At 37.6% G+C, this 16,784-nt stretch overlaps 1 protein-coding gene across 6 annotated transcripts in view; it reads left to right on the top strand.

Annotated features, from left to right (window-relative positions):
* LOC127470942 (aldehyde oxidase 2-like) overlaps window positions 1-16,784 on the top strand; it is a 45,715-nt gene that overhangs the window by 14,415 nt on the left and 14,516 nt on the right. For all 6 annotated transcript variants that reach the window (XR_007904472.1, XR_007904471.1, XM_051787060.1 and 3 more), the window contains 15 exons: window positions 312-463; window positions 1,146-1,239; window positions 2,225-2,334; window positions 4,473-4,657; window positions 4,913-5,075; window positions 5,267-5,359; window positions 6,798-6,967; window positions 7,426-7,537; window positions 8,454-8,573; window positions 9,252-9,348; window positions 11,835-11,959; window positions 13,108-13,241; window positions 13,958-14,045; window positions 15,274-15,360; window positions 15,921-16,112. Coding sequence is in view for 4 of the 6 variants with exons in the window: in XM_051787060.1 (XP_051643020.1) it covers window positions 312-463; window positions 1,146-1,239; window positions 2,225-2,334; window positions 4,473-4,657; window positions 4,913-5,075; window positions 5,267-5,359; window positions 6,798-6,967; window positions 7,426-7,537; window positions 8,454-8,573; window positions 9,252-9,348; window positions 11,835-11,959; window positions 13,108-13,241; window positions 13,958-14,045; window positions 15,274-15,360; window positions 15,921-16,112 (1,922 nt within the window). In the remaining 2 variants the exon portion in view is untranslated. The remainder of the gene's footprint in view (window positions 1-311; window positions 464-1,145; window positions 1,240-2,224; window positions 2,335-4,472; window positions 4,658-4,912; window positions 5,076-5,266; window positions 5,360-6,797; window positions 6,968-7,425; window positions 7,538-8,453; window positions 8,574-9,251; window positions 9,349-11,834; window positions 11,960-13,107; window positions 13,242-13,957; window positions 14,046-15,273; window positions 15,361-15,920; window positions 16,113-16,784) is intronic.

Raw genomic sequence — 16,784 nt, 5'->3', positions numbered from 1 at the left:
TCCTCCTGAATCAACTGTTATTCGTGTCCTTGGGGATACACAGCACAAAAAAGGGATGTGCACTACTGTGTGAAAATATTCAGTGTACATTTTTCAGGCATGTCTTTATAGTGGGAACTATTGCTGAATAAGCAAGTAGTACTTGTATTTCTTATTGCATGTAATACAAAATTCACCTTCCTATCATTTCTCTTTGTCATCCTGCTGCCAAAAGCTGTATACAGAAGCAATTCTTTAGAGACCATATCAGCTATATATTGCATTTATTCTGTGGCACGATGATTTCACTGTTTAAACTCATTTGATTTCAGGGCTAGTAATAGGAGCTGCCTGCTGCTTGGCCCAGCTCAGGGACATCCTAATGAAGGCAGTCACAGAACTTCCAGCAGAGAAAACAAAAACATACCGAGCTCTCTTGCAGCATCTGAGAACTCTAGCTGGAGAACAGATCAGGAGCATGGCGGTATGTATCCAACAGTGACAGTAAATAAGGCATCACCACAGACATATCTGTGTGAATGTCAATTATGAGGCTGGGATCGTGCTTTATAAGGCTAAAACATTACTACTATCACAAATGTTGTGTGAAATAACTAGGAGTCCTAGGCTAGTTAGTGAGGGCAAATACCCAGAGAACTATGACAAGAGAAACTCTGCTATTCCTGCTCAGTGGATGAGCAGAGAACTGGAGGAGATTGGGAAAAGAAGAAAAGGGACATTCTCTGGTAAGGTGCTGTACAGTGCAGCCAATCACGCTTTAAGTTGACTATCAACACATAGCTTTTTACCCATCATGTATTAGGCATCTCTGATCTTGTCCCTAATTTTCCTTTAAAATCCTCTTACTGCAATACCCTGTATTTCTTCCTTTGAGGAAGAAAATTCAAGGGAATGGCCATGCCTTTGGGCGGCAAAAAAGTAAACCTGGTCTCCGTCAACAGAGACAATATGAGAAAGGGCTTTTGAAGGGAGCAATAGATTAAATCACATTAAAATGTACAAAAGTAGAACTTTGTTTAAAATTGAACAAAACAAATATAAGTTCTTCCATCAGGTCTTTTAATGGAATAAAATGGTGTTATGATACAGATCCCTGTTACATGTAGGAAGGGCAAGCCTAAAAATAACCTCATTGTTTGTTAAAGTCTTTAGGAGGACACATTGTAAGCAGAGGATCATCCTGGGACTTGAATCCAATCTTATCAGTTGGCAAATCTGTCCTCAACTTGGCATCAGAAGGTAAGCTTTGAGCCCCCTGCCAGATACCTTTGTTGGATAGGCAGAACACTGCAACAAAGAATATGTCTACAGGTAACAGTTTTCAAATTAAATACTACTGTGCATCTCCTAAATGAATTAGAATGGTATATTCAGGAGAATGGAGAACATTATCCTGGTATTTGCTTGTCATTTTAACTTGCAAAAAGTATTTGCCAGTAGAAAACACTGTCTTTCTGTTTCACAAGACAAAAGGAAGCAGCATCTAGCCATCTCATGAATGTAAGGTCAGCACACCTGATGGGTAGAAAGGCCTCCTTTCTACACTGCCTTTGGTTATATTGCTGCATTTATCAGACAGTTTAGCTCTGTCTTGTAACTCCAACACTGTTTGCTTTTATTGCTTATGCCTGTTTCATTTTAAGAAAAACTTTTAGGGCCTAGAAATTTCTCCTGAGGTCATCCGTACTTTTGTGCATATGTATGTGTGTGTATACATGTACACTGTGTTTAAATTGCTACCAGTAATCAAGCTAAAGCTTTGGAAAATCTTGGCAACATTTCTACTGTCTTTGATGTACAGGGCTGATTCCCCATCTCATTGCAGTGCTTGAATAGTTTCTTAAAAGTTACTGTGATTTAATGATTTAATGGTCTAAAGAGCTTTTGAGTTAGAAACAGAATAGCTATATTTAAACCTAAATAACTGCTTTTCTGAATATTATTATCATTTGAAAGACATGTATTTTCCAGAAAGTATAAAATACTTAGTATTTTATCTGTGATGGAGAACTATAGCATTCATATAGGGAAATATATTGCACCTAATATGTAACTTAGATTAGCCTTTCACTCAAAGGCTAGATCCTGAGTGGTGCAGACAGTTCTAAGGCCATATTGGCCTTAATATATTCTTTTGCACAGATTCAACAAATTTGAATCTGCAATGCAGAAATGTTTCCTTCTTGCTTCACATTCAGTAACAGACTAGAGTTTTCTCCAACAGATGGTGAAAGACAGATTCTTTTAAATGATTGTTTCCTTGCTGGCTGTGAGCATGCAGACATAAATGCCAAGGAGGTCATTGTTTCTGTTCTCATTCCATACTCTATGAAGGTAAGACCCCAATATTTCAAAAGTTTCATTCAGGTTCCAGGGTAGTTATTAGCATTATATCCACTATTTCCAGTAGGCATTGCAACATGCAGGCTACTACTGCTTTGGAAGTAGCTAAGAAAGTTCTGGCATCCTTCTCTTCCCGTCTCCCACTTCTTCCAGCTGGCCATCATCTTCTGCTTCTTTTGGGTCTCTTACTGCTTTTTCCCCAGTCTTAAATGTGTACTTCTGCCCCTTCCAGACACAGAAATTTAGGCTGCCTGGATATTTGCAGGGAAAGTGCCATATTGTCACATAGCCTTCAGCGATAAAGGTAATTTCTGACCTCTTCTCACTCATCAGCAATTTACAATGAATAATCCTGCGTTGTCCGTGCAACTACTCAAAAAATAAAGTCCTGAGTATTGCGACCGAAGGTGGCAGCGTGTGGCATTAGGGGTTGGGGGCAGAGGAAATGGTGTCCTGGTTACTGTGTTCTTAGATATCCCTCTAGTGGATGTGAGGAAAAGTACGGGGCGAGTAGGGGAAGACCTGACTGCAAGCTGGTGTGTTTTGACTGAAGTCACTGAGCGACAGACCACAGGAGTCTCTGCCAACCTTGACATCAAAGGGTCAGTCCCCAGAGTAGCTGCCCACTGCAATGCAACCTATTAAACATATGTGGCTTCATGCTGGATGAGGCTTCTGCCCAGGAAAAGTTGGCTGGCCATGGCAGGTTTCCCACGAAAAACAAAAGGATTCCCATGAGCTCAAAGCCTGCAAAAGCATAGTTACTGCTGCATTGGCAGCAGTAACAGTGCTTCTGCTGCCTAGAAACTATGAACCTTAGTAGCGATTTGAGAAACAAACAGCCTGGAAGAGAAAATTAAGGAGAAATGAGTTATTTCATTCCACAAAGTAAAACAAAAAAGAAATCCCAACCTGCTTTGTCCAATGACAAGTTGTGCCACAAAGCCAAATCTATCACAAAGAGTATTTCAGAGCCTTTCAGAGAGAGACAGTCACACCTAGGAACAGCAGAGGTGAGGACAACAAAATGAACAAAAGACAGTAGCACTGCTGGCAAACTCAGAAGGTTGCTCTGAAGAGCAGGAAAATTATCAGCTGTCACATGAATAATATGAGATTAAGAAGTCTCACCATGGGAAATTAACACCACTTTCTGGGGAGGCTGCTTCTGCCACTCACTTTCATGCTGAATCGCCTTTTTGATTAACTCTGCTAACACAATGAAAAGGCACACACAAAGGTTTTTTGCAAGACTTGTCAACAGAATGTGTAGAGGGAAACTTGGCCATCAGTTTTCCCTGTTGTTCCTGTCGGCTGCTGGCTTTTGGGTTTGGGTAGTTTGATATGAACATTGCTTCAGTAAAGCAATGTAAATCCTGTTGAGAGGATTTTCCATCTCTGACAAGACTCAGTGTTCAACATGTAATCCTGAATTTCACATTTGTCATGAGAGTATCACATACTCATAGTGAAGATCTAACCTGCTAACCCTCACTTTAAAAGTTCTGTGGCTGTCTGATTCTGAAGTTTCTTTCTGGGGCTACAGAAATAGCACTTCATACAGTTTCTTCAGTGGACTCATCTATGCCTGATCATGAAAGATAATGCTATTATGTTTTCTTTTAAAATATGTGGCTTTGTCCCCAGAACAAAATATTTCTGACACTAGAAAGCCCAGCTGTTTCTAATGCTTCATCTGTAAATGCCATTACTATAGCATAAAATGTGAAATCTCTGAGTGTAAAATCTTCACAAAATCAGAGTCCTTAACATGGTGGGACCTCCATGTCCTGGAGAAGAAACCACTAAATTTCTAAGCTGGAATTAAAGAACATACAGGCCATATATATGAAGTGGCTTATATCAGGACAAGGGTTCTTCTCCAGCACTCTGAAATCATTAAATCACTGATAAAGTCATTAAAATTTTGGCCATGTTTTCTTACATGTAGATAACCTCAAATAATGTCCCCTCTTAGTACAACAGACTAGGATTAGCTTAGTACTTCAAGAAAAATAAAAAGTTTAACCAAAACTTTGGCCAATGGTAACACCTAAAATACAGGAAAAATAGATTTCAGTCATTTCTAACATTGATGGAATTTTTCCTTCCTTTTTTTTCCCCATTAGGATGACTTTGTTTCAGCCTTCAGGCAGGCTGAAAGACAGAAAAATGCTTTGTCCATAGTGAATTCTGGAATGCAAGTGCTCTTCCGTCCAGGCACAGACACCATTGTAGATCTGAGTATTTTATTTGGAGGCATTGGCTCAACCACACTCAGTGCAAGAAAGTCCTGTGAGAAGCTTATAGGAAGGTACTGGATATCTTAATGTATTTAACCAAAAGGAAGGAGTCATAGTGTGAAGCGTGGGGTTTGCTTGATGGCACCAGTGGAGATCCCACCATCAGCCTCTCACACTGTATTTGACCTGTCCTTTCTAACAATAGATTATTTCTTGATATAACTTATGCTGATTCACTTATTACTTCACAAAAACTTCACAATATTTTTAGCCACCTGTTACTTATAAAGAGATGTGTGTTCATATTAGTCTGCTTTTTTTACCAGGCAATGGAATGATCAGATGCTGAATGAAGCTTGCAAACTAGTGCTAGAGGAAATTGTTCTCCCTCCATCAGCTTCAGGTGGAAAAGTAGAATATAGGAGAACTCTGCTTGTCAGCTTTCTTTTCAGATTTTACCTGGAAGTGTTACATGGTTTACATCAGATGGTAAGCACTGGAGAAGAATTGCATACCCCCATCAGCATATAGACTGCAGGAAAACTCTGCTTTATTAAAGATAAAGGGATGTGAAAGGGAAGGGTAAAGGTGCTAGGCCTTTCAACACATGTGAAGGGAAAACTTTTCTTTTAGAAATAAGGGTCTGAGAACACTGCTTTGACACTATCCCTTCTTTTCAGTATCCCTTCAGGTATGCTGAGCTTTCACAGGAGAAGATGAGTGCTTTGGGAATGCTGCAAAGTGGTGTTCCCCAGGGTGTCCAGATCTATCAGGTGATGTGTGTTTGTAGCTAGGACTGCCATAGACCCTCTTTTTTAATGAGTGTTTTGCCCTTCTAACCTTCCATTATTAAGCCTCTACTAATTGTAATGTGAAGCTGCTGAAATGTTTGTCGCTGTGGGAAATCTTTTACATTTTTGTAGATTTCCTGGTCTTTCAGGGTACAGATGCACTCCTGGTCTTCAAGGTGTTGTGCAGATCAGGCTGTCCTGACACAGCTTTCAGCAATGAAAGAGCTCAGCAGAATTTAGTTTAACTGCCTGGTGGGCCTCAGTACAAATAAATGAAATAATCTACTGCAGCATCTCTGTGATTGTTCAAGCCTGAAAGACTTCTTTGCAAAGCTACAGTATAGAAAGGAGAAGTGGTTGGCATATGAAAAAGTTTGTTCAGTAGAAGATCTCAATTTTAAAAATTTTTAATTTCATCAAGATTTCTCCCCCTTTTTTTTGTTTTGTTGCAAAATTTAAAAATTTTTAAAATCAAACTTTTGCTGCTTCTTATCAGTTTTCTACCAAAAACTTTCAGCATCAACCAAGAATTTGGTGTTTGTCTTTGAGAGACTAAGAAATGTTTTACAGACAACTCTTTATTTGGTAAAAGTCCAAACAAAACATAAATGTTGGAAGATTTTCGTGGTCCCCAGTAATAGTCTGTTTCAAGCTAATGTGAACTAGCAATTCAACAACAGAGAGCACCAAAGATATATTTTAATTAAGTATGTCTGAAATGCTTTCAATTACAGGCTGTCTTTGAAGTAATAGAAGAATAGGGAATTTAAATAGCAAAAAAATGAATTAAACCATTTTTTAGTCTAGTCAACACTATCTAGAATATTAATTTACCTATCTCTTTAGGAAGATGGACAAGAAGGAATTACAATGATTCCTGAATATAGTCCTGATTTAAGATATATTTTGTCTGAAGTAAACAGTATGAAATATGATTGTTTGAAGCAGTGGTGATGGTGAAGTGTGTAAGAGTGTGGCTTGCACAAGATGCTACCAGAAGCAGCGTGGACCCAGCAGACAGGCCAGCTATAAGATCCAGATCACTTTAGCTCTCCTTTATCTGCTGTGGTTCCACTGTGTAAACTAGTCATTTTGTCTCTTTTACCTATCTTTTTCTTGATTTTTTCCACCTCTGTTTATTTAGTGCAATCTTTCCACAGAAGAGACTGCCATGTACTATAGACATGAATGGTATCTAATACAGTATATTTCTCAGACATCTGCCAGGGCCACCTTGGTGCCAAGACAGCATGATCTAAAAGTTTAATTAGTCCTTTATGATGCATGCATCCCACAAGTATCATCATAAAATTTAGATAGTTCCACATAGTTTTTTCGATCACCAAATATCCTCAGAAAGTGTTTTTAAGTAAAGGCTCCTATAATTACTGGTCTGTCTTGAGGACAACATGTGTTGCAGGATGTTGACCCAGGACAGTCTCCACAAGATCCCGTGGGCCGTCCCATCAGGCACCAGTCTGGAATTAAGCACACCACTGGTGAGGCAGTTTTCATTGATGACATTCGTCCCGTGGATGGAGAACTCTCACTAGCTGTGGTCACCAGCATTAAAGCCCATGCAAAGATCATGTAAGTACGAAAAAACTACAAGCACATAAGTATGCTAACAAGTATTTTCTATTTTTATTATCTGATTTGGCCATATTACAAGGTATGCATTACAAATGAGGTAAGAATTTCTTTGCTGTGTGCTTTAAAAAGTGTCAGATATGGAAAGAAGAGTCCACATTATTGCATTCACCCATTGTAGTACAAAAAAAAAGTGTAAAAAATATATTCTTACATTTTGTAAGTAGTGGAACTAGCATTAAAAGAGCTGTTCTATGACATGCACACACAGATGCTCGTGCCTTCCATTTAGTTTTTTTCTCAATATGCTAATCAACACATTCCCCTTCTCTATGTAGAGATCTGTCATGAGAATACTAAGTAGATTATCTTTCTGTCCCAAAGTTCATGGCATTACTTGTACTAGAGTTATTTGTACCACATACTGTACTCATTTATGTGCGTGTTCTTCTTTCCAGATCAATTGATGCATCAGAAGCCCTTCAGGTGCCAGGAGTGGTTGATGTAGTGACAGCAAGAGATGTTCCAGGGAAAAATGGCAAAGATGAGCAAGCATATGCAGAAGATAAGGTATTTCTTGCTTCTGGAGGAGTCTCTGAACATTTTGGTACAGTTATTTATAAAATAGGAAAGTGAGTTTGCAAGTATCATCTTATTGCAATGAAGTGAAAGTAAGTGCAAAATCAATTAATGCAGAACCAGGCAAACTGGGCTGAGCAGAATTACCATTGCCCAGTAAGAGAGAAAGGAAAAACTCTCTTAAATAACTTAGGGTTTAAGTGAATGAGCCATGATTCCTTAAGGGCTGATAAATGAGTGATTGTCACGGATTCTGAGAAAGTATGAAACAGCCATGATATCTGAAGGTTTAAAAGATGAGACAAATAAAATGAGAATTGCCTAGTTGGAACCAATATAAAATTAATTGCTAGATTATACACTAGAATATGGCAAAGGGAGACAGCACTTTTCTTTTTGACAAATATCGACAGAGCTAAGAAATTTATAGGATCCATGCATCCAGCATGACTGTACAGAATGTCCCAGGCCTCAGGCTATGTCCATCACAAGTGATGCTATTCCATGGTATTTGCAATAGGGCAAGAATAATTCCTAATGTGTTGCTCTTACCTCTCTATTATTGTTCCTCTGAGTTTCCTTCATTTCTGCATACAAACAAGGAAAGCAGTCTGTGCAGATGGGATTTTACTTGGCCCAGTATCTGGCCACCTCAGGATCAATACAGGGGAAATGTTCATAACTACTGATGTCAGCAGCATTTCTAATGCCAGAAATGTTGCAGCAAATGAAAGATTCTAATAGACTTCTCATCTAATGAAGATAAGTCTGCACTGGGATAGTATTCTTAGAGAAACAGAATATAAAAGTGGCATTTGAGCAGAATCTATTTCCTCAAAACACTTCCTGCACAGAAACTTAACCACTACTATATTTTTTCCTTGGGTAATACATTGATGTGTTGCAGGTGATTTGTGTTGGTCAGATAATCTGTGCTGTGGTTGCAGAGTCACTGACTCAGGCAAAGTGTGGGGCTGGAAAGGTGAAGATAGTCTACAAAGATCTGGACCCAATTCTGACTATTGAGGTAACAATCTGTCTCCTCTTCCTTGTCTGACAGAGCTCTCTGTCACCTCACTGACTATTTTCTGCCTTGTGCAGAGCTCTGCCAGGCTTTGGCTTTTTCTGTTTTTGGTATGAGATATGACTTTATTGGTTCTGAATATGAAGTGTAAAAAGTTTATAAATGGCTTCCAAAATTTTGGTTCTAGAAACACATAAAGTCTTACTAGGTACATATTCATCCAGTATATTGGAGAGTGGTCTTTGTAGATCTAGGTAGAAATTACTAAAGAATATTCAGAAAGTTCTAAGTAAGCAATTCCCAGCAGTAGTACATCAGTATAAAACTAAATTTGAGAACTTATGGTTGCAGAAGTGCTGGTATCACACATCCTACATCCATGTTCTGAAAATTTTCAAGCCTAGCAGGTTTTCAGTAGCAAACAATCTGATTCTGAAATATTTTCAGCAGTTCTGAATGTCATTAACAGACATTTAATCTTTCTAATTTGGGGGAAGAAGAGAATTACATGAACTATGAAAAAAAAAAAGAAAAACCCTCTCTAATAGTGGAAAAACTATCCTGCTCCTTCTAATACTTAGCTACAGCCATCTGTCCATCTGAAAAAGGATCATATGAATGATAAAAGTCATCTAACTTTCTGTCTTACAATTAATATGTTTGTTTTATTTCTTGCTGCAGGATGCAATAAAACATAATTCATACATTACTGAAGAAAGGAAAATAGAAAAAGGAGATACTGTGAAAGGATTCAAGTCTGCTGATGAAATAATCGAAGGTAGTTAAAACATTAAGTGCATCAGGCAAGGGAGGAGAGTTAGGCTAGTTCAGAATCTATTTCCAGCCGGTGGATGAATTTAAATTTCTCCTTTCTTCTCAAAAAACCTTGCTCTTGTTGGTTTTTTTCCCCTTCACTGGGAATGGAGCTGAAATGTGTCATGTTTTAAATAAAGCTTAGCTAGCACCTGCTAGCTCATGTTAACTAAACTCTACCATTTCCTTGTCTCACTAAAATAAGTGCCCTAGGACAAACATTACAGTTAAATAAGGCTTTGTTTATTGATGTTAGCTAACTTACCTTATCCCATTTTAAGCTGACTGCTTGATTTAGAGCTAATCCCAGAAACAAGGGAATCAGAGTAAATTGGTCTGGAATACCACTCCTGCAGTCACCAAATTCACTGTCTTCAAATCATAGACACAATCCAGTGGTTCCAGAGCATACTCTGTTCATAAGTATCAGACCTATGTTTAAGAAGTATCAATGAAGAATATTTCACAAGCTCTGGAGTTAGCTCTGGGTGTTTAAAAGTCCTTATAATTAGAAGGCTTTTTTTCTCAATACTTAATCTAAATGTGCTTTCCTGCAAACTTTAAACGTTCACCCTCTTAAACAGAGTCTTTGATCTGTAAATCATGTCTGCTAACCTTTAACATTGCCACTGTTCACTTCTCTATCATCTCTAATTTTACTACATCCAACTCCACTATGGTAATATTTCAGATTAGGTTTCACCAATGCCAAGTGGAGTCTCTCAGAAATTCTATGTAACATTAGTATCACAGAGCCAGATTAGGTAGTTGTAGTGGTATCAATTGTGGATATACAGCTAAGCTGTGCTCCTCTGTAATCCCTGCTTGGATCTGGTTCAATAGTGCTGTCTAAAGTACTGGCACTTGCCCATTCTGAACTTCATGCCGTTGACTTTAGGCTCTTCCACCAATGTAGAACAATCACTTTGAAATACAAACCTGTCCTTTAAAGGGCTTGCAACCCTTTCCAGTTTGATACTACTTATAGTTTAATCATTAATTATTAAAGCAACCATGAGGTAGCATTAGACCCAGAAAAGACTCTTCTATGATTCTACATGCATGAGCTTTGCAGACTGACAGCTAGAACTTTCCGAGTTCAGTTTTCAACCAGTAGTATCCCTGATTTAATGTGGATTGTGCTTCTCAATTTGCTTATAAGAGTAATCAGTGTAAAAAGACAATAAAATTAAGGTGTATGATACCAAGATATCCTTCTCTGAACAATGGCTTGGCCAGTTTTAACACTTCCCCTAAATCTGTGTTTCTCACCCCTGAATGCAGCTCTGAAATTTATTAGTGACCACTTTATATATGCTTAGACAACTTGTGTCCTGCTCACGTGCTTTTCTGATTGTCCTCTCATGAGATATATTATCAAACCTACCTTCAGCTGTTATCATTCCCTAAATTTCTGCAACCAAGTTTTTCTCTTCACTGAATACTAAGAGCATATGAATTACAGCCTGTTTTATCAAAGAAGGGAACATAGCAGACAATCAGCTCCTTTTCATTTTTCCAACCTCAATTCTATCTCTACCATGAACTGATTTATCTAAGTTGTTCTTGGAGACCTCCAATCATTATGACTCTGCAGTCTCTCCAGGTAATTTGTTCCAGTGCTTCACCCTTCCTATCATCAAAGCAATTTGTTGTAATTTAAGTACTACTATGCTTCTTGTTCTCTCAACTGTGAGTATGTAGCACAGACTGTTCCTCTTTGCAGCTGCCTTCCATTTGAAGGTTCATTCTTTGGGCTGGGCCCACTCAATTCTTACAGTCTTCTCCATGTAGGTTCATGGCCTGTGATGATCTTTTTTCTGCTCTGCTTTTGACTTTTTCCAGCTGTTCCCAAATAAATGTCATGTCACCCCTTAGTGGCTTCAGTTCTGATTCCTACTGCTTCTGCATGAACATGTGTTTTAGGAAACGTGTCTCAGGAATAACCGCTAGAGAAATAACGTCACACTCAAGGATGGCATAAAGTTAAGGTTACACAGAGAATTTGCAGAATTAGCTTCTATGGTGTGCTGACAGATTTCCCTCTCTTTAAAGAAAATGGTACAAAGGTGAAGTGTTGGATAGAAATGGGTAGAAAAAGTGGAAAGAGAATAAAAAAGGAAGAGGAAAGCTATATTTTCCCTCATAGAGTGATTCACAAGAAGACATTATAATCCTGTTATAGCAGAAGAGATATAACTACCTGAAAATGAAAAAGCATGACATATTGAGTTGATACCGACTGAATAATTTTCTCTTAATAAACAAAAGTCTATAAATAAAAGAGGTGCAAACCTGAGATACAAAAAATAAAAAAAATAAATGAATCTATTTTTCTTCTGTGGCAAAACTCTTTTTCTCTGCCTTATATACATATACATAGTCAAATATAAATTTCCTTGCAGTTCATTTGAGGCTCAGTTTATTTTCCGATAATTATATATGTAACAGGCGAATTGCACATGGGAGGACAGGAACATTTTTACATGGAAACAAACAGTGTACTTGTTATTCCAAGAGTGGAGGATAAAGAAATGGACGTGTATGTGTCAACTCAGCATGCAACAGATGTACAGGTAAAACAAAGTATTAATGAGACTTGTTTCTTACCTTCCTAAATAACCTTAAAGCTGAATTACATGACAGGAGTTGCTTTCAGTCTTCTCTGCTTCTCTTGAAACTCCCCGATGGTGTTCCCAATTCAGATTAATTGATCTGAATCCTTTTATGAAAGTAAGTGGCCTGACTACTAATCATAAAGCTGAATGGAACAGTATTGTGCTATTTGTATTATACAAGGCAGTACAGACACAAATGAGCAGTATTACTATGGGATGAACAAAGAGTATCTTGGATAGATAATATGACTGCAATCATATTAAGAAAAGACTAATTCTGTCTTAGATATATTGGCCAAATCCTCCTAAAATCAGTGAGAACCAGTACAATCCTGGACAATCACTTTTTTTGCATCAATGAGTGTCTTCTTCAGAAAGTGTATTTCAAACAAGTTGCATTGCTCATATGAGTAGTTACACTGATGATGATGGGGGTCATAATCACATGTAAATAATGATAAATTAATATGGAAACAATAATGACATATGAACTATGTGAAATTATGTGAAAAAAGTTAACAGGTTCTAGTTGACATCAGAGTTGGATTGTAGGCCTGTAGAAAACAACAGTTTAAAAAATTGTAATGTTAATTTCTACATGCTTAGTATTAGCTTTTGCAGTTCATCACTGGCTTGCATTTTTCAAGCTTTCCCTGTGAGCCCCACAAATTAAATCTCTACTTACATCTTTCGAAACACTGTCAGAGGAGGTATTTTCAAAATGCAATGTCAGGATTTTAGTTACATTTTCTAGTGTGCACTAAACAATCACTCTGTTCCATTTAGCTTGCTATTCTAGTAGATGCTTTATCTCCAGCTGCAGGTGAATGTGCAGTTCTATATAGGGATTATAATATCTGGCATCAGATAATCAAACTAGTTTTCAGAGCTGTTTTTTGCATTTCTACTGCTCTTTACAGACTACACTGTGCTTTCATTAGCATGTTTACTTGTTTGAATTTTTTTGTTTATTTGTACCTATAGCAACTCTATTTTTCTGCCCAGGAGTCTTAAACCTGATAGCTTTTAATACATGATTAGTCATAGAAAATAGGCATTTTTTAATGTACTTTGGCAGGTAAAATTCTGGATGCTCACTTTTGCAGGAATTAGTGGCTTCAGCTTTAAACCTCCAGTCCAGTAAAGTTATGTGCCATGTGAAACGTGTTGGTGGAGCATTTGGTGGGAAGGTTACTAAACCTTCCCTCTTTGCTGTAATTGCAGCTGTGGCAGCAAACAAGTAAGTTGATTTCACTAAATCAAAGGAGTGATTTAACTAAAATAAATTAAAAATGACAAGACTGAATTAAAAAGAAACTTCAGTCCTGAACCCTGCTTGGAGGGTTATCCTGATGACATCGTAATTTTTATCTCTTTAGCAGTAAATCTTGAAAGTAAAGTAAATCTTTAGCAGCTTGAAAATTCTCTGGGCTTTTGACAATGGTATTCACTTAGTATCTGAAAGCTAAAACAAAGGCATGGAGGCAGTTTCCCTCTGGGATGATCTGTGCAAATCCCAACCATTTGGGCCTCTGTGAGACATGGTGATATGAATTTCACTCTAGATATTCAGTGCAAGTGTATTTTATCCTAATACACAGGTATGGTCACATCAGCCCTTTGTGCCACAGCTGTCTTTTGAGTTCCTTGCCTTTCCATGTCCTGTGCATGCTCAATGGAAATTGCATCCCCCTGTTGAGAAGCTGAAGGGAAAACCACAGAAAAGCTCACTTCCTCTACTTTGTTTCTGTTGAAAAAAAAAAAAAAAAAAAAAAAAAAAAAAAAAAGCTGAATCAGCCTAAACTCAGGCACAGTAGGTTAATAAGAAACTAAAATATTGAATGGACTGATTTATTGCCACCCACCACTAGGAGTCTGGCCATGTACATGTAATGTCATTTGCAATCTGCATCAATAGGCTGTAATAAAAGTGGATTTTTTTAATGTTCCTTTTAGGACCGGGCATCCAGTCCGTTTTGTCCTGGAAAGAAATATGGATATGTTAATCACTGGTGGACGGCACCCTTTCTTTGGAAAATATAAAGTGAGTGAAAAAAGATATTTTGCTTAGTTACTTAGTTTCTTCTGAAACAAATCAGCATAATTTCATTGGCTAACAAGACACAGCAAGAAACCAAACTCCTCCTCTTCTGAAATCCTAATCCAGCACCAACTTTCCCCAGTCCTAAAAGTACCCTAACATATGCCATGAATCAAAAATACAGCTATTGTCCTACTCCTACAGGCCATGCAATATCCAGAAAAAGCCCCCATAGATGGATGATTCATATTCTGTTTTGATGTACTTACAACTTCCCTTTTTTTCCCTAAAATTTGGATAACAGCTACAATTTTGAAGGAGAAGGAATGTTGTTCTTGATCTCTCAAATCCTAAATCTGACCTCAACACTAACCTTTCCTTTAATTAAATACAATAACAGAAAAACCTGTATTAATTGCTTAACTACATTAAGTAAAAAACACTCTCCCCATCAGTCCCATCTCTTATCCCATCTGTGCAGCTATGCAGGATTTAGCCAGCAATAATGTTCATTATCTATAGTTTTCTTATCCTTAATTGTGGTAGAGCTGCATCAGTTTATATAACTTAACAAGTTGGTCTCTGCTTACTTTGCAGTTTTCTGTGATTGTACCCCTTTAAATATTATTATATAATGCATTAAAATATAAAACCATGTATTACCTTTAAAAAAAAGAGTTGAAGAGGAAGGAACCAGAACCAGAATCAAATCAAATTTAGTGGATATTTCTGAACGTGTAATCTGCAAAATATATGCATCACTGGTTCATATTGCTATATTGCCTAGATAGTGAAAGCATTATTACAAAATAAATACTTCAGAAAGTAGAATTAGTATAATCATAGCGAATATTTTCTTTAATGTTTTTGTCATCCTATTTCTGGTCTCTGTTCATACTCAACACAGCAGTGAACAAGCTTTTCAGATTCTGTGTGGGTATAGTCAATGTCTGTGTGGGAGAACAGCTTTGTGGGCAGCTGAGGTACTCTGATGATTTGTGGGGTTTGTATGTATTTTGCTCTTTGGTTTGTATATTCAGATCCAAACCAATACCATCCTATAGACAGAAATCTATGCAGGTAATTTTTCCAATTCAGTGGAAACAGTCCCATTGAGTTCTGTAGTGTGAACCTCAGGTGTGATATTTCTTAACTGGTTAGCTTATTTATAAAGGGAAGTTTGAAATACATGAGAGAAAAGACCACTAATGCATCAGTTTCTATATTACAGGTTGGATTCATGAATGATGGTAGAATAATAGCTGCAGATTTTCAGTGCTATATAAATGGTGGCTGTACAAAAGATGAATCTGAGTTGGTAAGTCCTTCTTTGCTGATACCAATCACACTGACTGAACTGGTCACAAAATGAAAATAACAGCCCTTTGTTACAGTTTATTTCTCCTAAGAATATTCCTGTTCTTGTTAAGTAAAACTCTCATCTACCTAAAGCAAAAATGCACCTGTGGCCCAGATGTCAATTACAGAGTATCTTTAAGGAGGTAAAATATTTCCTGTCAGGTCATTCTGGACATAGAAAATTCAGAATTAAAAGTTCTGTGAAGCAAAGAGACACTAAGTTTTATTAGCTAGCCTACTGTCATAAACTCATTCCTTCAATTCCCCAAAACTGAAGGTCTGATTTTTCCCTTAGTAATGCTTCTTTATGCTCTTGAAATTCCTATGAGTTAAATGCAGTTTCTCTGATTTAGATGTGGTTTCTTTACTTCCATTGGTATAAAAACCAGCAGAACAACAAGCCTCCTGAGTAAAGTTAAAACAATTACATATTATTGGTCTCTTGAGTGTCTTTCACAAGTTTCACTGTCTCTATAAAGGAAATGGAACCATTTGAATAACTGTCATCTCTTATTTCAGGTGATTGAGTACATTGTGTTGAAAGTGGACAATGCATACAATATCCCCAACCTCCGAGTCAGGGGACATGCCTGCAAGACTCACCTGCCTTCTAATACTGCCTTCCGAGGATTTGGGTTTCCCCAAGCAGGTCTGCTTATGGAGACCTGTATGGTGGCTGTGGCGACCCAAACTGGCCTACCACATGAGAAGGTAAAAGAGCTGAGACTGCCAAATAAAACATGAGTTAACAGACAATTCTAAGACTTAGACTTAAGCTCCTCATGCTTAAGCCACTTTTTGTAGAAAGAGATGTACAACTTTAGTTGGACTGAATGGTACTTCATTCAGCTCCTATGCTTCCATGGAATAATACTTGATATAATACAGATAAGAGTGGAGAAAACTGGCCCAGGATCTGCTCCCAAATATTTGGTGACTGCTGTTAGTATTACCAGCTTCAGTCAAAATAGTATTATCTCTTGTACTGTGTGACCGGTTTTAGATCACCTGGTGTATGTTCAGCTGTCCCCTTTTCTCAACCTCTTAGAACTGGAATTACCAACTTTTCTATCTATCTATCTATCTATCTATCTATCTATCTATCTATCTATCTATCTATCTATCTGTCAGCAGTTTAACTAGGTGGCTCTGTCATCCCTGTCTCCCCAGCCTTCAGAGAGAGTGTCTCAACAGTTTTTATTGTTGCCATTTCCTCTCCAGTCTTCAAGAGCTATCCTTTCCTTACATACTGCTTAACCCAGTGTGAGCTTTTTCTCTTTTATATGTGCCAACCTCTTGTATTTTCAAACTATGGTTTATAAATCATTTTACTTTCCTAGGATGACAACCATCATGTCTTTTCGCTATTTCTTTGAATCTTCT

Source organism: Manacus candei, unplaced genomic scaffold, assembly GCF_025592945.1.
Source record: "Manacus candei isolate 608988 ecotype Guabito, Panama unplaced genomic scaffold, ASM2559294v1 h1tg000023l, whole genome shotgun sequence".
Lineage (NCBI taxonomy): Eukaryota > Metazoa > Chordata > Aves > Passeriformes > Pipridae > Manacus > Manacus candei.
Note: the sequence above shows the minus strand (reverse complement) of the source record. Positions and strands in the feature narration are given on the sequence as shown.